This window comes from Nestor notabilis, unplaced genomic scaffold (assembly GCF_000696875.1).
Source record: "Nestor notabilis isolate BGI_N333 unplaced genomic scaffold, ASM69687v1 scaffold704, whole genome shotgun sequence".
In the NCBI taxonomy this organism is placed as follows: Eukaryota; Metazoa; Chordata; class Aves; order Psittaciformes; family Psittacidae; genus Nestor; species Nestor notabilis.
In genome coordinates, this window is record NW_009925810.1 from 1 (window position 1) to 21,997 (window position 21,997).

Genomic DNA, 21,997 nt, shown 5'->3' on the forward strand with positions numbered 1-21,997 from the left:
TGAGTAAATTTATAGTTCACCAAAATTCCCAAATGCATAATGATATGCTGATCTCCAATGTATATCAACCTGTTTGAAGACAAATGCTACTTATTTTGGTGTATTTACCAGATCATGCTATTCCTGTGCTATCGTGTAGAAGAGATGGTTTTCTGTTAAGGCATATCACTTCAAGTGATTGAAGGAACATATCAAGCAGTTTTAAAACTCAGTAATATTATCCAGTGAAAAATAGTGAAATCTCTTTCCTAAATCCACAGAAAAATTAATATAGGTACATTTAACAGTTACTTTGGCCTAGAAGCTCATACTGTTGTTCTGAGCAAAATGATGTACAGTTTGTTGGGGCTTTTTTGGATAGAGGAATGTTTTGTGAGAGCACATACAAGAATTAAAAATTCCCTTTACAAAGTAAGTGTGAAAATAATTTGTGTTGAAGGATATTAATCTAAGGAGAATCAAAGATATAACAAGAGCCTATGAACCTCAGAAGAATTTACAAAATAGCTTCCAGAAAGTGTAGGGCACCAAAGGATTACTAACAGGAAACTAGGGGCACTGTTTTGAAGCTCAACAGCTCCATTTGTCATTCCCTTCAAATGCAGATCTTTCACAAAGGTCTTTTAGTTGTCGGTTTACCCAGAATGATTTACTGCAAGATGGTGTTGTCTGCCCCAATTTAGACATTACTACTTGCTTGAGAGAGTTCTGCATATAGGAAGATCCTGTAGCATCAGGCTGCTGTTTGTTTACTTCTCTAAATTATGGAGTATTCCATTTATATGGAGATGTCAGCCCCTTGACAGCAAGCAAATGGTAAAGGTAAAGGAATCTAGGGCATTCATGTGCTTGAAACTAAAGAGACTAGGCTATACAACGTCATCATCAGCAAGCTGTATAATGTGAAGAAAACATTAATTTTTAAAATGCTGTGATGTCTAAGAGTTTAAAACTTATGTATTGTTTAAGCTTATAATGCAAAACCAGGGTATAATCAATGGCTGCAGATGAATATAAATTGATTTGGTGGCAGATGTACATCTGCAGCTGAGATCAAACATTCAATTAAAAGGAAAGAAGCTGGTAATTCTTCACACTTCATAAAGGCTATCTGAAAAGACTGTCAAGGCATCTGAGAATTTTCACACAGAAAAAAATGTACTACTGTGCTAACATTAGGAAGCACTATTTTATTCACTGAGGACATAAACATCAGGGTGAATACAGAAAGAACCCAAAATTTGTTTAGAAGAAATGAAAGATTATTGTGAGGAGCTCCAGAAAGACTAGACTAAGCTACGTGAATGAGCATCACCAGGGTATCTGGAACTCCAAGTCCACATTTTGGGACAGAGAAATGGGTCATTCACTCTTTTAATTTTAAGGTTGGATCTAAGACCTTGGGGGAAATAAATACCTGGCTGTGGCTTATTGTATATAATGGACAGTTTAATAAGCACTTGCACTATTAACCAAGCTGAACAAAAAGTTAGCATGTAGAGAAATGGGACAATTGTGCTGGAATGATCATAATGCCCTTCCACACTTCCTCACGATGAATGCAGTGTGTTTCTCATCCCCTTTTCCAAACAAAACACAAACATAATTTGAGAAGCACAGAGAAAAAAGTCATGAAAGAGGCCTCCTTTGGATTAGAAAAATATTTGAACAGTTAGTGTTGTACCAAGAAAGTGAAATGGGCAGACTTTTGGTGTCATAAATTGGCACACCCCTGGTTTCCCACAAACCCCAAAAGAGACAGGCATTCTCAGGAAAGAAAACGTTGCCATTTTAAGACTTTTTGCCTGCTTCTCAATCTTTCTAACATTCTTGTTCATTGCCTTAGTTTTGCAGCTACTGGAATGGCTCCTTTGTAATATTAACAATTCTAAAAATCTTCTTGCTGCATAGCCTGATTAGCATGCTAATTGGGCCTCTCAAGCAGTTCTCAAGCAGCAGTTTATTCCTGGGTATCACAGTGAAATTATATATGGTTAGGTACCCAATTTAAAAGTTTATCTTCAGATTTGGGTATTCTTTTAAGAAAGAAATGTAACATGTTATTCTACTTAAACTTGAATATGATCCTACCTGGAACCATACAGGAAAGCTGTTGAGCAAAACTGTGATTTGAGTAACATTGTGCATGTTATGTATGTACAAACATACGGATTCAAAGTTTTGCTGGATTATACACTCCCAATGCGTGCGCACAATCTAGGAGAGCTTCTTTGTGACATGCCTTTCTAACTGTCTATCTGTAGGCCCCTAAATTATTAAGATATTTTTCTCAGAGAGGAAAATGATGGCAGAGAGTTTATAATTTCTAGGACATGGCTTATGAATATGGGGATTTTGCCTTAACTCAAATATGTTCCAAAATGTTACACACCTATGCAGCAAGTGTTGCTATTTGGAAACAGCAGGCTCTTCCTTGATCCATTTGAAGGGGAAAAACACCAGAGTGAATGATGCACATTCAGCTAATCCAGTACCAAAAAAAAAAAAACCCATAGAAAATAATTCTTAGAGAATAACACAGGGAATTGTGCTTGCAATATAAATAAGGATTTTGAAAATATATAACATATTCAACTACTGTGAATAATCTGTGTATAACAGCTGTATTTATAAAAGCCCCATAATATGTTTATAATCCTAATGTGTTTCTTTGCTGTTTTGCAGGCAGACCAGTAATGATTGTAGTTGAATACATGGAGAATGGATCCCTTGACTCCTTTCTGCGGGTGAGGTGCCATTTTCTGATGACATTTGAATAAGACACCATTCTAGGTTAAGATTTTAAATCATTTATCATAAATTAATTTCTACATAATGTTATTCATGGATTTTTAGCAAAGAATAGAAGCATTTTCCCCAGGGTACATTTCTAAGGTACGGTTATACATTAGAGCGTGGCTGGAAAAGAGAAGATTTAAGCTTAAGAATATAATTGATTTCTTCTACAAAAGTAGTTCCCATATTTAGAAAAATGTATTTCAGATAGTGGTTTTGTGAAGATAACCTGAAGCACAAACACCTAGCCTTATGGAAGCAGTTCATTTTGCTCAATCACCTTCAAAAATATTTTGTTATGGATTTTTTGGTTGCTGAAGTGTAGAATAGATTCAGTAATTGATTTATAATTATTATGGTTACTTGCATTTAACAAATTGAATCAGAAAACAGTTCATGGGTGAAATGTCCTGGCATTAATTAACCCCCAAAGGTCACTAATAAATATTAAAGAGGGTCTACAGAAAGCATGACTAATATGTTGCCACAGTTGCATTTAATTTTTCTTAGAAAAGTAGAACAAAAAGATGATCCTCCTTAGTTAAACTAAGTTAGTTAAACTCAGCCTACAATAGTCTCTTTGGTAACAGAACCGCTGGAAATGCTTCAAAGACCCAATGACATAAGACCCTATGTGAATAATCTGATTGTCAAATATTTCAAATTAGTCTTAGAAACTAAACATCAGCCCTTACTCGCTTTCTGTCTCGCCTTTTGCCATCTTGCAGAATGGCAAAGCTGGGGTTGTAGGCAAGGTTGGGGCAGCAGGTAGAGGGACTATGGTTTTGTGAACTTGTTTGAAAGTGTGTTCCAAGTGCAAAGGAGAGGTGTTCAACAAGGAGCTGAGAAAATACTTGCATGAAAATGTAGATGATGGTGACTCAAGGATGCTTTGGTAGCAGGAAGAAGGAGCTGCAAAGAGAAAAGTGCGAATAAGCAGGAGGGGAAAAAAAAGCCAACACTTTAGAAAGAAGACTTAAACCAGAGAGAGGGAGAGGAAGTCATACAGAGAGTACATGTTTAACAGCAGGTTGAGAAAAGAGGTGGCCAAAGAGCATCCAGAACAAAGGATGCTACCCTGAAAGCACATCAAAGCCATTATCTTTGATATTTACAGACAAGACGTTGTTTCTCCATTCCTTTTGCTTTTGATTATTCCATAGTATTTTGTCTCTAATATTTTATCTTGTCCTCTTCACTGACTGTCCCAAATAATTTTTTACTTTTCTTTGTAAAGACACATGACAGATACATGCTATGTTGTCAGAAACACACCAACCCACAGTTTCTGGTGAGAATTTGCTGATGTCTCAAAATCAAGTTATTTTTCTGGAATTTGATATCATCAAGTTCTTCTTAGAAACGGGGTAGGTTTTAAAAATCACCCCCCTTGCCTTTCTTTCTCATCTCTCTAGCCATCTGCAGCAGACAGACTGCCACTGATTTGAGTACGTGGGGCTTCCCTGGTCTGTAATTTTTCATCAGTGTTCCAGGAAGACTTGTCTGGGCCTGAAACTCTGCTCTGTGCATGCGCATGTGTGTGTGTGCACACACAGAATTTTGTAGAAGAGAATAAAAGCAAATACTGAAATAATTCGTGAGAGAGAATTACCTTCTCTGAATTGTTCTGATATGATACCTATATTCCAATTTTTCTTCACATGCATTTATTCATCAGAATAGTTACTTCCTATGAGGATACTGTAATAGAAACTGACATCAGCAAAATTATGATGTTACTGCGAATCAATACTTCTCACATTGCATGAGATATATTTGTAGGTAAAACTGCTGGGGGGAAATGTAAGCTAATCATTTCTGCAGCTGGTTTCCATGTATATTATTTTACAGTTTTAGTTTATACTTCAGATATGGTTTATTCTTCTAAAATGTTTTTTTAAAGGACTTCAGATAATATTCAGCATCCCAAATCATCATTTCTATTAGTAATTAGCAGAGGAAAGGGCTGCAAAGTAACCTATTTGAAAAGAAATCCAGCTGCTTCGTTAATAATAGTGTTCCCTGCGGATAGCGGTCTACACTTTTTAAAGCTTTTGTAAAGATAGAAAGAAGCAGAGAGAGTTTGTTTATCTTTAGTGATTCTAAGAAAGATGAGGTGAGATACTTATGTGGTGAGATTTGGCAGGGCTTATAAGATAGTCTATGTCATTATTTAAAGAAGTCACTTGTTACAGTGTGAAGTGGTTTTACAGAGGGAGGAGGAAATCAAGTTCTCACCATAAGAAGTACTTCCCCACACACTACAACCTTCAAAACTTCACCAGCACATCCCTCCAACCTGTCCTTCTCCAAAGAATGCAAAAACAGGCCAATCTTTCAATTGCAAAGTGAGACTCTGTGATGAATCATGTGGGGGTATTCCAGAAGACTCTTCATGGAAGATGTTTGCCATCACCCTCCTCACACACTTGGTGGAATATTAGCTTCCATGACAGTACAAGTTGTGCCACTAATCGCAAGCTCCAGGTAAAACTCCCCTGAATCCCAGGCCAGCAGCTTACACTCATCTTTCATCTTATTTAGTGCTGTATTTCAGTTACAGTTATATGACCCAAAGTCCCCAAGCCAGTGCCTTATTTTCTGCTATCTATAAGAATTAAATAGGAAGCTCAGCTAAATTGTCTCCCCCATCCCACAAATATCCTATGTATTAGCTGCTAACTTTGAGCTTTTGGGTACAAAATTTGGTATGCGCATGCAATATGAAGATGCTTCAGATATATTCCTAGTGGAAAGGCATCAGCTAATTAGAACCAATTCTTTAAGATGATGGTAATTAATTACAGTGATTGTGCACCATCAGACCTCCTAAATTGCTGGAGACACTTGACACTAAATTTTCATGCTTTATTTTTGCAATTACATAAAACTAATTTCCATAAGATGAAACTCACTTATCTTTTTTTCTAATGTAAGTTAATCATCCTACAAAAGTATACCTGAAATATGCTGTCAATAAAATGGTCATTTGACCAGAAATAAGGTACATGTGACTTCACTTCTGGTAACACCTGAAGAAATTTCTCACACTGTCTTTATGTTTCAGTCACTGGCCTGTGTCATGGAGATCTTAGCAATCACTTCTTCTGCAAGCATATGAGGAAAATAATAAAACACACAAAGAGCTGAAAGAGCAGCTATCTTTATTGATAGGAAGATGTACTTAGCAATTAGGTAGGATAGTTGCAGTCAGATATGTTTGCTCAGGCTTACAGATACAGATTATAGAAGATGTGACAAGACAACAGAGATGCCTGGTACAACCATGGAGCAGATTCTCCTGGAAACCATGCTAGGACACATGAAAAACAGCGAGGTGGTTGGTGACAGTCAGCATGGCTTCATTAAAGGCAAATCATGTCGACCAATTTGGTGGCCTTCTATAATGGGGCTACAAAACTGATGGAGAGGGGCAAAGCAGTTGGCATCATCTACCTGGACTTGTGCAAAGCATTTGACCCTGTCCCACACAACATCCCTGTCTCTAAACTGGAGAGACATCAATTTGATGGATGGACATAGCAATCAACAGCAAAATCTCCAAGTGGAGTCCAGTAATGAGTGGAGTCCCTCAGGGGTCAGTGTTGGGACCGATCCTGTTCAACATCTTCAGCAACATGGACAGTGGGATTGATGCACCCTCAGCAAATTTGCCAATGACACCGAGCTGTGTGGCTCAGTTGGTACGCTGGAAGGAAGGGATGGGATCCAGAGGGACCTGGACACGCTTGAGAGGCAGCCAGTGCCAACCTCATGAAGTTCAACCAAGTCAAGTGCAACCTGGGTCAGAGAAGTGATTCAGAGCAGCCCTGAGGAGAAGGACATGGGGGAGTTGGTCAATAAGAAGCTCAACGTGAGTTGGCTTCAGTGTGCACTCGCAGCACAGAAAGCCAACTGCGTCCTGGGCTGCATCAAAAGAAGCTGTTTGTGCTGGACATCACGATATTTTCATCAGTCTTGCCTGTCAGATGATTCCTGTAAAAGTTCTTTGCCGCAAGGCTGGTCCTTTCACTCTGACCCACCCTCCACCTCTAAGCCCACTCTCTGAGTAGATGTCTCATAGACTTTAAGCTGTTAAATCTCATCTACTGTTTTCACAGATCCACCTGAAGGGTCTTTCTTGGCTAAAATAATTGGATTTAGCGTCACGGAGGCAGGAACGGGGTGATTAGGAGGTTAGGTGGCTTGTGTGCTTGTGGAGGGAGGCTACTGCTTCTTGGGTTCAGTTGCACAGAATGATGCCTGGGGAGCATTTGCTGGCTTGTGGCCTGTGCTCATCGTTCTCATGCATTGTTCAGTACAGTCATGGATATAAACCACAGAAAAGGAATGCATCTAGAAGCTGTCTTTCGGGGATGCTTGTTTGTGGTTGGCTACGTGGGATCATGTGAAATGAACCAAAAAACTACCACCAGAGTACTTTAACTTCTTTCAGTATTTTTCTGCAGCTGCAGACTACCAGGCTACTGTTACTGTTTTATTCTTGCTCAGTGTCCAAGGTGTGCTAACCAATAGTCAGCTCGGTGAGGCAAGAACATAGCAAAATTAATCAGATGAGAACTCACAGTATTGCGGCAGGGTTTGTAACAGGCCTGATGCTAAAATGATCTACCAGCTGTATCCACTGCACTGTATTTGCTCACCCTTCTTTATTAGGAAGGCACTCTCCAGGGATCAACATGGGAAAGCAAGCTCCTCAGGTTTTGTAGCATTTTCCCTTAACTATATCCTGAAGAGACAGATGTTTACATTTGAAAGATTCTCCAGTCTTGTCCACTTTCATGAGTCTCTGAGCTGATTATTTACTTAAAATAATCATACTGTTGTCTTGCTTTCTTCATTGTTGCAGTTTGCAATAGTAACGCTCCTCTTCCTACCTAAAAACTTGTGGCTGATATATTTCCTTTCACTTCAGAAAATTAATACTTGTTAAAGAAAGATTTATTTACAAGCATGCATAGTAGGTAAAAATGCTGTAAAACGTATTTTGTTCTTGCAAAGAGTCAAAAGAATATGCTTAACTGCCGTAGAGCATTAAATGCAGTGGATTGTACAGGAAATGAAACCCTGGAATTCATCACCAAATTTTAATCCCTTGAGGCCTGTCTAGCAGAGGCTAAGATAAGTGTTACTAGAAGGAGAAAATATTATGATATATTGCTCTTTGATGCAGTAATCGTTATGAAGTTATTCTCAGAGCAGCTTTGCTATCAGGCTCACCCTTTTTTCAACTAGAGTTTAGCTGCTGTGGCAGATACCTACATTTAGTGAGTTTGGGAAAAGAAAAATGAAGACTTATAGAAAGTTCTACAAAACAATGTTGTAAAGTATGTGTTGTATATCCATCTAACATGGCCTCACTAGACAGAGTCAGCTTTGGGGAAAAGAGGCCAGATGGCCTTTCCTAAGTTTAATGGTTCCTGTTATTATTTATCTCCATCCAGAGAGGCAACAACATAGAGCTCATAAGTAATACTCTTTCTTTTGCTTTCACATGCATTCATTTTTTATTTGTTAGAGGCACATTCCTTTCCTGGCAGGATAAAAGCAGCATTTTGCTTTCAGAAATGACTCTGTAAAGAAGAGAACCTGCCCTGGAGACTGATGATACAAATATTTCTTTCTGAACCAAAAAAACAAATTAAGCAATTAGAAGCTGAGTTTGAATGAATGTGTTACCTTAATAGTGGAATTGTTAACAGCATGTATTTATGTGATCTAAGATTACACTGAGAAGCTGTCACTGATGCTACAGAGCCAACATTTGTTCTCAAGCAATGTCTCACCCTGCTAAAAATAGGTAGGAAACAGTATTTCTGATACTGCTGTGAGTAGTTCATTTACATATGCTGGGTATTTTTAATCACTGTAGATATTCTTCTTACTGAGCAACAAGAAATGTATCACAAACTGTCTTGTCTTTGAAGCCAAAAAGAACTTGATATGTAATGTGGACATTTTCACCATGCTCTTTATCTTTGCAAATTTGTGGAGAATATGTAAGATACCAGGAGATAAGAAAAAAAGGGAAAAGAGAAGCCAAGAAATTACAGGCCAGTCAGCTTAATGTCAACTGCTGAAAGATTTCTGGAAGAAATTATCAAAAAAGTATTTATGACCACCTTAGAGATAACAGTGAGATAAGTATGAGCCAACATGGATTTGTCAAGAACAAATTTTGTCAAACAGTCTGATTTGCTTTTGTAACAGGGTGCAGGCTTTGTAGGTATGGGAGAAGCAGTTGATATCATAAATCTTGACTTTAGTAAGGCTTTAAAGCTCCCTCACATGAGATCCTTATGAGCAGCTAGAGAAATATGGTTGTCATGAAATTTCTGTTAGCAGACACTGTATAGGCTACATACTGTATGGAGAGAACAGATTTTTGGTATAAAGATATATGAAGTAGGGTTGTTTGCACTCTTTGTTTCCTCATATTTCCATTAACCTTCTGCATCCTGAGACTGTGACTAAATTTTCAGGCAGTGCAAAGTCAAGTAGGAACATGGGCAGACAGCAAGGCAGAGCTAGAATTTTAAATCATCACAATGAATTTAAGAAATAATTTGGTAACTAATTAGTTTTGAAAACATTACAAGTAAGGACAAGGGCATGATACTGCACTGAGGCTAGAATAATCAGCTGTGGTTTAGGGGACAGAGAATAACTGTTCAGAAAAAAGTCTGCTGGAAGAAATTACTCTAGTGGTTGGGGCATTCATGTTGCTGTGAAAATGGCAAATACCACAATGGAATATAGAAACGGGAGTATCTCCTGCAAGATCTGTGAAGTAACTTTTGTTCTCTGCATCACACTGGTGAAGCCTCGGGGTACTGCGTATTGTTTGGACCATGATGCTTCAGGATCTGTATGGAGTAGAGTCCACAACAAAATCAAAAAGAATAGTTGCCAAGCAAGTGAGAGCTGTGGACTGAACCTCTGTTAAGCCCAAATAAAAGGCCAAGAAAAATATTTAGTCTTCATGGGCATAAAAAGCAGATGCAAAGAGGAAAAGAAATCTGTGCCTGTCAAAGTGTCATGCTGAAGGGAGGCGTCTTATTTAAGATGTGGTGTAGAGCAGGTAGGATAAAAAGTGTTTTCCCTAGTGGTCTTTAATTACAGGTGAGAAAAGCATGTCAGGAATAACCCAGGGAGAGGAGATGATTTGCTCCCCCCTCACAGCCCCTTCCAGCTCTGTGACTGCTATATTTCAGTGCACCAAAGTGGGCAGGGACAACTGGTTACTCCAGGACACCCCTTTCTTGTTGCTGCAGCTGAGTAAGGAAAACAGGGTCATAAATTGCAAGGCTACTGCTGCTATTCTGTCTAGATTTGAGGGTGGCTGTTGCAGCCTAAAATAAGCTTTCAGATGGATTCATCTTGCAACTTTTTTTTTTTAATAATAAAAAGATTTCCCGTATTTTTAATGGTTGAAGAGGACTTAGATCCTGTGTAAGCTCTCTCAATAGCATTATTAAGTATAAACTAAGCGTAAGTAGCATAAACTAAGATAGTTTCAGGTTTCTATGTATTATACTTAATGAAATCAGGTGCTGTACAATTGTACAGAATCCTGTTAACAGTTGATTAAAAAAGAAATTGACAGTTGACCTTATTCGGTACCAATAATTTAAACCTGAGTGCAATCCACATGATAGTCTGAAGAATGAGTTATACTTGCAATATGAATTTTGGTAGATTTATCCTGTTAAAGTTCAATACAGAAAAATTCGACAACCATGCCTCCAAAAGGCTGCTCAGTAGTAAAATTCCATGGGCTTGTAGAAAAGCACTGAATTACTGCATGCTGGAGCTGGAAAGTATAGGGTGGAAAGCAAAGAAAGAAACTTAGGATATCATCCTTCCTCCTCTGCAATAACTGACCCTCTTCACTAGCCCATTATATGTCAGTGCTGTTGAAGGGTCTGTAATAGGAGGAGGATATTTAATGTACATAAGTTTTGAAAAGCAAACTGTAGCTGAATTAAAACCCAACATTTTTTCAGGGTGTTTGCAGGGCTGCATAAATGCAATGGCAAGGACTCAGATATTGCATCTATACTCAGCTGTTGAGAGAAGTTTATTTAGCTAAGCCATTAAAGCCTGATTAAAATTTGATGGGATGATAAGACAAATGTGGTAAGTCCACTGAGGTCTGAGTTGCTGCCAGTATTGATTAACAAACACCCTTAACACCCCAGTGGGAATCCTATCAAAAGCATATTTCACATCTAAGCTATGGGAATCAGAATAAAGTCCTGGACAGCAACTGCCATATCATTCAGATGAGTGTTTCATGTCCCTGTATGACAAGCATATGAAACAAGACAATGGAAAGTTGGCAAAGGATTGGTTTGACTCACAGATGGATGTAGGGATTTACAAATGCTACAAATACAAGGCCAGATTAATATCTGGTATAATTTCATCAATTTAGTTGAATTTTCCAAGGGTTAAATATGGCCCATAGTATCTATCCTGATCAGTTTAAATCAGACAAATATTTTAATACCTTGGAAGATTCAACTAAATTGATGAAATTATACCAGACTGTATAGATTGTAGATTGCAAGGGAATACAATTGCCATGGAAACTGATGCAGATGTGATTACAGAGAAACTTGAGAGAGAGAAGACTCTTTTTCTGGCAGGAAAAATGGCAATGAAATGACATAAAACCAAGCATGAGAAGGGACAGAGAAAAACAACTGTAGAAGAGGATTCAGAGGAATATACAGAGGGAAAAGGAGGACAGAATAAAATTGCAACTGGTATGTTAGCAGACCTGTCATTTCTTCAAAGATGGAGATAAGAAACTTGAACTTTTTGTGTCAAGGCAGAAGCCCAAATAAATTTGAAAGAAGGAGGAAGAGAATGGCAAAAGCATGAGATTGTTTTTAACTCAGGCATTTCTGCTATACCAGTAAGGCAAAGACTGAGACTTGGAAAGTGCAGAGAAAGGTTATGTTTTATGAAAAATCAGTCAAGCGTGGTCTAGCTATGAAAGAGCACAAGTTAAAAAAGGAAGAAATAAATGCTTGTGATCCAGGGGGACAAAAGGTTGAGGTGTTGCAGACGGCTGCTTAAAGAATGGATCTGTTAGTGATGATAAGGAGGAAGTAAAATCTAGAGGTCTGAGGGGTTGGTTTTGTTTCATGCTTTGCTGGGGGGACAGGGGGAGCTTGTTTGATTGTTTTGCAAAAGTCATTCATAAGTGTTTCATTCCAAATCCTAATTCTACAATTAGTTAAAAAAGACATCTATATGGGTAAGTGTGAAGAATATTAACTGTTTGCAACCAGCGTAATAAATTTTGAGTCAATTGAACATTTAGAATTATTAAATAAAAAGCAAAACCCAAATCCCATGAAGCTTCATTACATAAAATACCAGATAGAGTTAGCATCTTTCCTTTATTGAAATTTTACTAAGAATATTTATTACAATAAATACAATAGTTATTAAGAATATTGTCTCTATTTTTACTTATTTGCTAGCTGGAAAGTTTTTATTTAAAATATCTGTCAGTGGCATGTTTTAGACTCTGAGAGGTTCCCCTTATTTTTGTGATAGGGGCATGTGATAGGGAATATCATGAGCCCATCATAGGGAATGGCCTTTTGTAAAATATCAGGTTAGCACACTTGTGTGTTGAGCCTCAGGTGAGTGTCACCTGCAGAACTAACACCTTACAGGTTGTTTTGGTGGAGACAATAAAGGGTTGGGGTTGCTTATAGGTGTTACATGATTACTTGGAGAGATCTGCCTCTGCTTTTGCATAGGGAATTTAGAGACAAAAAGGCTCTAGAGTACTGCTGGGAGAGAAGCAGTGAGACCATTGAAGGGAAAAAAAATTGGTATGAATAAGTTATAAATAGCTGGTTTCAAAGAAGCATCATTAAGTGTGATTTGGAGAAGTCTGTGAGATGGCTGTGGTATCTGACCTCTGATGGAAGCATGGCTCCTTAAATACAAGTGGGTTTGTGTGGTAGGATGAGGGTTTTAGGTGTTCTAGATGGCAAGGTGTAGTAGTATCTTAACTTTTGTATGTTGCCTTAGAATAACAGCTTGGAAGCCAAACCATGTAGCAACCACGCATATCTTCTGTTACCCTTTTCTTTCTGTTCGTCTGTCCTTCTATTTGCATTCATTAGAATTGAATTGTATAATGGTGACTTCTGGAACTAGTTCCTCCAACTTCTTTATAGATAAAAAACTTTTTCAATTTAGCAGCCTGTTATGCGCACCAAATGATTTATCATTTAAGAATGTATAATTTCTTGATTTCAGTAGAGACATAATACATATATTAGAGGCAGGTCTTGGTCTAGTATTGTTTCATCTCAGAAGACTGATAATGTGAGGAGCAAGTAACCAAATTTCTCCCATGTCTGGGGTTTTGTTTGTGGGTTTTTTTGTAACCTTAATTACAGCTCAGTACTAATTCCCTATTCCTTTAAATGTTTATATCCTGACTAGCTAGATATAGGCCCCAAATCATTAAATCTGACATACTCCGGTGATCAGAGGTGAAGTTAAGCATATCCATACAGTTCAGCCTGTTGCTTTGCTGAACCTAATGAATTTACTGGATTTACTGTAAATGTGTCCCCTGAATAAAAATCTTTTTGCTTTAATGTATGAGCCAAGCAACAGAAGTGTCCCGAATGCTGATCAGAACACTGCTACTTGTCTGTAGCTCAATGCTGAAGGTGTTGAAAGAGAAAATGGGAAGTTAACTTGCAGGGAAGAGTTGTTTGCTTTCGTTTGGCTGTTCCTGCTAACATAAAAGCCTGGCTCCCTGAATAATCCATGAGAAGCTAAATGCCTGCCAACTGAGGTCACAAAAATACTGCTGTAAGCAGTCTCCTGTAAATGGTAGGTAGGTCAGACCTAAACAAGGCAAAGAGCCCATAACTGGATTCCTGCACAGGCACTCATTTAGTCCCCACTGCCACACAATTCAGGAGTGTTCTGATGTAGAGGTACAGAGGAATTAACATTAATGTTGCAGACAGGAAACTTAGGCCCACCAGGACTGACCAGATAACAAGTGTGGTTAACAACATGACTCTTATTTACATGTTCAACTCCAATAGATTTGAGCAGGAGTTAAGCAGCTTAATGTGTTCATGGGTCTGAGCTTAATGGGCTTAGCCCAAAAGACTTTGGAAAGCTACATAACCCCTGAACTTAAGCCCAAATCTTATTTTTAACACACTGTTCAGAGGTTCTATGGCATTAGGTGCAGGACAGATATGAGGTAAAGCCTCAAACTTTTTCCAGGATTGTCTTAGGTTTTGTGTTTGAAGGTTTGGTTTGTTTGGTTTTGTAACTCCCCCAGAAAAAGCAAAATGTGAGATAACAGTAGTACCTCATGCAGGCAATCAAGACTGAGACAATAAAAAGAGGATATTTTGTTTCCTGAGGCCATGGAGTAAGAGATGAAGAGGGGGGTTGTGTGCATTTTGATTTTTGAATTAAAAAATAGTTTTGGGAGAAAGTGATCTTGGTAACTGAGGATAAAGACATTCAATGCTGCTAGTACAAAGATTGTGGAAGGTGTGAAATGTGGAAGAGGGGGATAAACTATCAATGAGAGATGGAATAGCTTGCTAACCAAGTTAAATGCTTGCAAAAACAAGCTTGCAGCAGGCAGGTTGGCTGGATGGGTTACAAATGCATTTTAAACATGTGCTGTAGTTAATATCATTCGTATGAAATTAATGAAAAGTAGCTGTATTCTTTGAACTTGCATCTTTATTTGCAGAAGCATGATGGTCACTTCACAGTCATCCAGCTGGTTGGCATGCTGCGGGGGATTGCATCTGGCATGAAGTACCTCTCAGACATGGGCTATGTACACCGTGATCTGGCAGCCCGTAATATTCTGGTCAACAGTAACCTCATGTGTAAAGTCTCCGATTTTGGTTTGTCACGAGTGTTAGAGGATGACCCTGAAGCTGCTTACACAACAAGCGTAAGTTTGTCTTATCTAATTTAAACAGTTGATTGCCTTGTGCCTCTTTTAGTCTGGTTTCAGATTTGTCTATGCTATAGGAACAGTAGTTTGAATTGTCTTGTTCCAATTGCCAGGATATTTAAGCGAAGTTGTTTTGATTTTTGGCTGTGTGAAGGATGTATAATAAACTTTGGCAGAAGGTTTTCTTTAAGCAAATGTGCAAGTATAAGTGGGAAACCTTTTCCATTATTCTTTGGGGGTTCTGTTTGGTTTTTGAGGTGTTTTTCCACATCATTTCCCCTTCTGCTAACTTGTGTTCATTTATGAAGTTAGATTTTTAAAAGAGGGAGATGAGGGAGGAGAGAATCTCACCAATTCCACTGTTGGTGGTATCAAGCCTTGTATTCATTAATTCAAATTTTAATTTTATTTCACTTACTCTTACATTCTAATGGGATATGTAGGACCTTTCTCTCAACGTTTTTGTTTCATTAATAATTAAATTCTTTATGTGATGTAAATAAATTGTCATAATGGAAAATGTGGGTTTTGGATGGGTTTGGTTTGGGGGGTGTTCTCTAACGTGAAAAATTCTTGAACATGGAGAAGCTTCTTCAAATTTGATTTAGAAGAAAAGTCAATTGCACCTGATGGATGAAGAAAATAGTGGAAGGAGTGTGGCGGTGCTAATAAAATTGTAAGTTCAGATACAGCATTTTTTCACCATTCTAAAATGTTCAGTTACATTCTTGTTACGATTATAGCCACGTTAAGAATCTTATAGAATCAGAGAATAGTTAGTTAGGGTTGGAAAGGACCTTAAGATCATCTGATTTCAAGTAACTTTCATATGTATCACTGAAACTAAAATTATTTCAGAGCCAGAGTGCATTCCCATTAGCATTCTCACAAAATGCACAGAATTTGTATGTTCCCATGATAGGGCACAGTGACAGAATTCTAATAGAGATAATAAATTAGCATTAAATAATTTATTTCAGTCTTTTTTCTATTTGATTGTAAAAAGTGATGTATGGCTAACACAAGGAACTTATCTAATTGAACTGTGTTGTAGTGAGTACTCTGGTGTATATATTTAATATAGCTATTATAATTACAGTTCCCCCTTTTTTAGCCTGAAATAGGAGTGTTCTGATAAATTCACTATTGAGAACATGGTCTACACAGAAGTGAGAGCTGACTGGAGCAAAACAAGTCATTTGGCAAGGTTTTCTGTCAGTATTAATATGCAAGCTGGGGGAGTGCGAGGGAATCATAGTTTTCTCCTTTATCAGGGACATTTCCTTCCCTTAGTTCTCAAAACCTCTTTTGCTTCACACTCCTTCTTAGTATGAGGCTTGAAAGGAAAAATAAACATTACTGCATCTTAACAAGTTATTGCATGTTGGCTGTGCCTTGCTAATTGTCCATGTGAGTGTGCTCAGCTGGCAGCAAATGCCCCCAGTGACAGGCACGTTACATTTCTCAGCACTGATCATGGGCTAATCAGCTCAGCTGGTGGAAGGCACTGAAAATTGCCAAGCAGCCTCTCCCAGTTAGGTTCAGGAAAAATACCAAATGATAATTTGAGGCTTTCAGCTATTATTTGTCCTGTAAGTTTCTACTGGATACCAGTACTGAACAACTAGTTTTTCAGAGTAGTTTGTGCCTTTTTTCATCAGAGCATTTCCTGATTAAAAGCAGTTCTAGCTATATTGTTAAAAAATGAGTGTTTCATGGCAATTTATCTATGTTGAAGGACTTTCTTGAAGCATAGGACAGATTTGATGAAATGCTCGCTATTTTGCTATCTGTTCACCTAGCTAGTTAATGTGAGACTGAGAGAGCTGTTTTATGTGGTATACCTCAGAGCCACTGATTCTGTCCTCCAAGGTTTCAGCCACATGCTGTACTAGCAAATCAAGCTGAGCAGTTATCTATAGCATGTCAATCAGGATACTGCAGATATGGAGGGGCATTACAGAGGCTGATGGCCAGTGGAGGGACCTTGTATCAGCCAGATATTTAAGGTGAATCTGCTTCCACCATGAAGATCAAAAAGCTTTGAAATTCAGGTGGGAAAGTGCTATGTGTCATTATAATATCAACTAGAAACTTTCTAAATTTCTAAGAATTCAAAGCAGAGGAATTGGGCGTAATAGAACAGCTCCCTTTGTCCTTGCAAGTGTGTCTTCACATCCAGATTGTTTTAATCACTGTGGTTGAGCCTGCCCAATTCTCCTCTGTCACCTCTGGTCCTTGGAAAATGTCCTTCCCTCATCACTGCTGCAGTCCCTGTTTCATGTTGCTTTTGTTCTGGACCATCTGCTGATAGTCAAGTAAGTTTTCTGTGGGATTCTCTTGCCTGCTGTATGCTCCATCCTCTGCGTCTTGGTCCCCTTGAGCAAGTCCAGTAGATCTTCTCTGTAGGAGGCTCTGTAGGGAGTCACTCTTTAGAGGAGCACAGCACAATTATGGCCAAAATGAGGTGGTGGGAGGAAGAAAGAAATGTTTCTCACAATGAAGACTTTCGCCCCTTAAGCAGTTGTTCATGGTAACAGAAGAGAATAGAACCTTGCATCAGATTGCATGTCCTCTTGCAACTTGCCCTGATAATCATTACGTCTTTGACCTCTGTCCTCATTATGGACTTCTTCCCACCAGCAGGCCACATGTATTGCTAGAAGGTTTTATAGCATCTCTTTAGTTCCATACTGTGCTTTTGCCATATGAAGGTTAAACCTTCAGTGTTCTTACAAAGGTTCTGAGCTTTTAGAATTTGTGTTTCCTCTCCACAGTTTTTTACTGATAACGGCCCAGTACCATAAAAGTGGGTCTGCACATTGAATAGTAGTATTTTTAGGTCCGTATCTCCCAGTACACCACTATCTGTCACTGATAAGAGGAAATTGATTATTCTTTATTCCCCTTTTTGTCTTGGTCCTGGTATCAGAAATAGAATGATACAATTGAATGTTTTCTTTGGAAGCAAGAGCGACAGGACAACTTAAGCCAAAATATAGAATTTTATATTTGTAATGCGGTGGTCAATATTGTGTGATTGTATTTCCAGACATAAAAATGTAAACTGATGCAAAAACCTTGCAAAACAGGTTGCATTCTCTCAAAAATAAGCCAAAAGACCCTAGTACCTTGTGAATTTACCACATCTGAGCAGGCACAGCCTTGAGTCAACTGATCAACATCTTTTGCTTTGTCTTCCTGTTATCTTTCAATATATATAACTTCCTCTTTATTTGCTTGTTTCTGATAGATCTTATATTATTTCTGTTGGTACATCCTCCCACATGGAGTGCAAAAATCAGGAATCTAAGTCTAGGAAAAGCAATAACTGACAGGGAAAATCTGAAATTAAAACAATATGATAATTACTACATTCTGTTCTCACATTGAAACACTAGTTAGGAGACTATATTCAACTTGGTGGAAAACCTCACAGATGCCGTAAAATAACACAATTTGTTTGCCAAGCATATCAGACTGTGACACTACTGGTCGGAGAGCTGCTGAATGCTTTGAAACAGTACATGAAAAGACTAAAATATCAGCATTTGACTTTCATAAAGATGTAAATAAGAGGATTCGTAGGAAATAAGAGATTGGCTTCTATTTGCTACTGCGAATTGCAAAACTTAAAGCAACATATAATTTTAAAATAGGAAGGAGGAGTTAAGAGTAGAAACATCTGACTACCAATATTTGTGTTTCAGATAGATCAAGAAAAGACAAGGTAAATTTTGGGATAACTGAAAAGTATGGGTTCGTTTTCCCACAGAGACAAAAATTTCATTTGTAGTAGCGGTTTCCAAGTCACTCATAAGAAAACCATTTCTAGTATGCAAACAAGCATTTCTGTCAATATAAAGGACATCTAGGCTCTCGCATCCCTGTTTTTTAGATAATCAATGTTATATGATGTAGATTCATTTAGTTTAAAACATAGTTGGGGTTCAAATGTATTTCAAGAAGAACCACGCGCCTCTAGAAAAACCAGTTTCATACAGCAAAATGTGTGTGTATATATAAAATCAGACCAGGATCTGTGGCACTACTGCAAAAAAGATTAAACTGGTATTTCTGTTAAAGGTGACACCTTAATATTCTCCATTAAATCTGATTTTTAATAAGACAAAAAGCTGCTACAAAGTGAGTTACATGTTACATAAAGAAATGTATTCTAGATTTCATCAGCTGCATTTCTGATTTCAGCCTTAATGTAAAGAATATTTCCATAACAGTAGTTTGAGAAGTTATTTATTGCATTGCATTTCCTGAATCATTTGATAAACTTCATGGGTCTGACTCTTCTCAGGACAGCTGGACAAAATACCCAATCCATGGAGATTTCAGGCGTAGCTGATTTATTAGAGGAGTAAAGCAGATTGATACCAGTAATCTATATAAATACTAGCAAGTAGCAAAACTTTGGGAATATCAGGATGATATTTTTTGTTATGTAATTTCCATATGTCAAGACATTTTCTGTTTTCTCTTAGTCATATGCAAATAATGGGCTTGGGGGGAAAAGGTTTAATTTGCTAAAAAGTAAAACAAGACACAGATGATTTTCCAGTTAATTTGGGATATGAACCAATAGTCTCTGAGTAACCTGAGTGCTATGACAAGGGCATTGCCTATGCCTAGACATTTACTTTAAGAATCAAATTAAACATAGACAATGGAGTAAATTGATTATTGACAAGCAGCAAGAAAAAAAGGCTGTGTACTTTAAAGGTCTGTATTAACCTGTTTTCTTGAAAACTAATGGTAACATAAGGTTGAGCACAATCATTGTCAACTATTTAATTCTATATGTAATGTGATATGAAGGGTCTAGAGCACACGTCTTATGAGGAGTGGCTGAAGGAACTGGCGTAGGTTAGCCTGGAGAAAAGGAGGCTCAGGGAAGACCTTATTACTCTCTACCACCACCTGAGAGGAGGTTGTGGGAAGGGGGAAATTGATCTCTTCTCCTGAGTAACAAGTGATAGAACAAGAGGAAATGGCCTCAAGTTGTGCCAGGGAGATTTAGACTGGAGATTAGGAACAATTTCTTCACCAAAGGGTTTGTCAAGCATTGGAATGGGCTACCCAGGGAAATGGTTGAATTGCCACCCCTGGAGGCATCTAAAAGACATGTAGATGTCACGCTTAGGGATGGGGTTTAGTGGTGGACTTGACAGTGTTAGTTTAGTGGTTGGACTTGATGGTCTTATGGTCTTTTCCAACCTAAACAATTCTAAGATTCTAACATTTTGTCTAACATGTTTTTGTTATCACCAAACTAAGACAATCATAACGATAGGCAGGATTCATCATGACTATGTTTGGTTCTAAGTCAGAAACCAGGCATGTGTTGTGGAATTCCACCAAGCCTTTGCCTTATCTGGAGGGCTTTTACATCTATTTTTTCTAGAGACTGGCTGCGAAATGACTGGGCTAATGTGGCCTGTAACAGATTAATGCTTTGTGATAAAAGTAATATTTGTTCCCAAGCTTTGCAACTTCATCTTGCCAGGCTGAAGCCTGAATACTCTGTTGAAAGCCTAGTTGAAACCAAATAGCCCAGGGCTGTTTGCAAACCCCACTTTTCTCCATAGGCAGCATACAGTAGCCTTGCTCTCCCCACAGCATCTATCCTCCTTAGCATCTAAATGGAGAGCATGCACATTCATAAATCCTCAAAGTATTCCTTGCAGCTTGTAAGGCAGTCATACAGTCTGACACCTCCAAACGGCCTTCTTTAATGACTCAGCAGGATGAGTAGCACGAATGCTGCTCCTCTTCATGGTGCTTGCCTCATACCACCCTATGGTCTTCCTATTCTGTTTGAAAATCCCTTTCTTGTTGCTCTTTACCATCACATGTATTCTATAGCCAAGCATCAGATGCATGATATTTGTTCAGACAGTATTTTATAAGATGACAGGTTAACTGGAAGTGAAGGGAAAGGAAAAGGACAGATAGTTCTATTACTCCTACCATTTAGTTAAGAGGTAAATATTTAAACCTTGTGGCCACAGATAAAAAAATATGCCATTCATGATCTGACTCCTATCTTTTGAGTAAGTGCTGATGTTTGCAGAAACCTTTTAACTAAAGGTTGTATCTGCTGTGAGATTATAATATTGTTTGCCAAATTACAGATACAGAACTCAATGGGATCCTGAAGGGGTTGTCTTTTGATAAGGCAATCAGTATCATTTTGTCTCATCAGGATTATTGTGCTCCTGTGCAGGAATCCAGCTGCTGCCTATCTCCTGACAGTGCATGTCCTTGTTCTTAGCTGAGCATCAGCCTCCTGAGTGCAATGAGTTGCTTTTAACTACAGTATGACAGCAGGATTTATTGTAGTCAAACAGTAAATCACAAAGCATATTTTGGTGCAGTGGTTGTCAACCTTTCTCAATACATGAATTCCCGAAATTTATCCAGTTGAGATGCAAACTTTGCTAGAAATTTACCATTTCTGGGTTTTGTACAGCACATTACACTTTGGTATCTTTAACAGATCTCTCTGAAGTATGCCACAGACTCTCAGGACACGGTATACCTGGGGCTGAAAACCCACTCTGAGTATTTTTCCAACTCGCACTATTGAAGTATTTTTTGTTGATTCACTGCATGCATGTTTTCATTGAACTCATGTTACCTGTTGCAGCAAGGAAAGGCACAGATAGGGATTAGGGTTATGAGAGTATCCCAAAATTCGGAAAAGTTATTTTTAGTTCTGACCATGAATATCATTAAAACATCCTGTTCCAGAGAACTAACAGCATAATGTACCTGTGTACTGGAGAGATGTCAATACACAGGAAATTCACGTCAACAAGTCTTTTATCTAGGCTAAAAACTTGGTTCAAATGACCACTGGAAGCACACCATGTTGAATAATGAATGGCCTAGGTCAGAAATATACACTCCTGTTTCATGCAGTATAAAAAGAAAAATATGTTCAATTAAGTTATATGATAGGAAATTCAAAACTATTTTAATGGTGGTAAATAGCTTTATTGCACAGTGTGTGATTAATCATGGAGCTGATTGCTACAGAAAACCATCTGGGACAAGGTTTCAACAAGTTGGGGATTTGTTTTGGTTGTTTTAGAAAAGGGAGGTGAATATTCTTAGGAAGAAATAATGTCCAGTTATTACAGACAGTTTTAAGGAGAGATGAAACCTCGTATTTCAGCCTAG

At 38.1% G+C, this 21,997-nt stretch overlaps 1 protein-coding gene across 1 annotated transcript in view; it reads left to right on the forward strand.

The window, feature by feature from the left end:
• Positions 1 to 2,685: 2,685 nt before the first annotated feature.
• The window catches only part of LOC104404692 (ephrin type-A receptor 6-like), a gene marked incomplete at both ends in the record, with an annotated part of 59,433 nt that continues 40,121 nt past the window's right edge, over positions 2,686 to 21,997 (forward strand). The window contains 2 exons of the mRNA XM_010013199.1: positions 2,686 to 2,747; positions 14,588 to 14,797. Coding sequence (XP_010011501.1) covers positions 2,686 to 2,747; positions 14,588 to 14,797 — 272 coding nt within the window. The remainder of the gene's footprint in view (positions 2,748 to 14,587; positions 14,798 to 21,997) is intronic.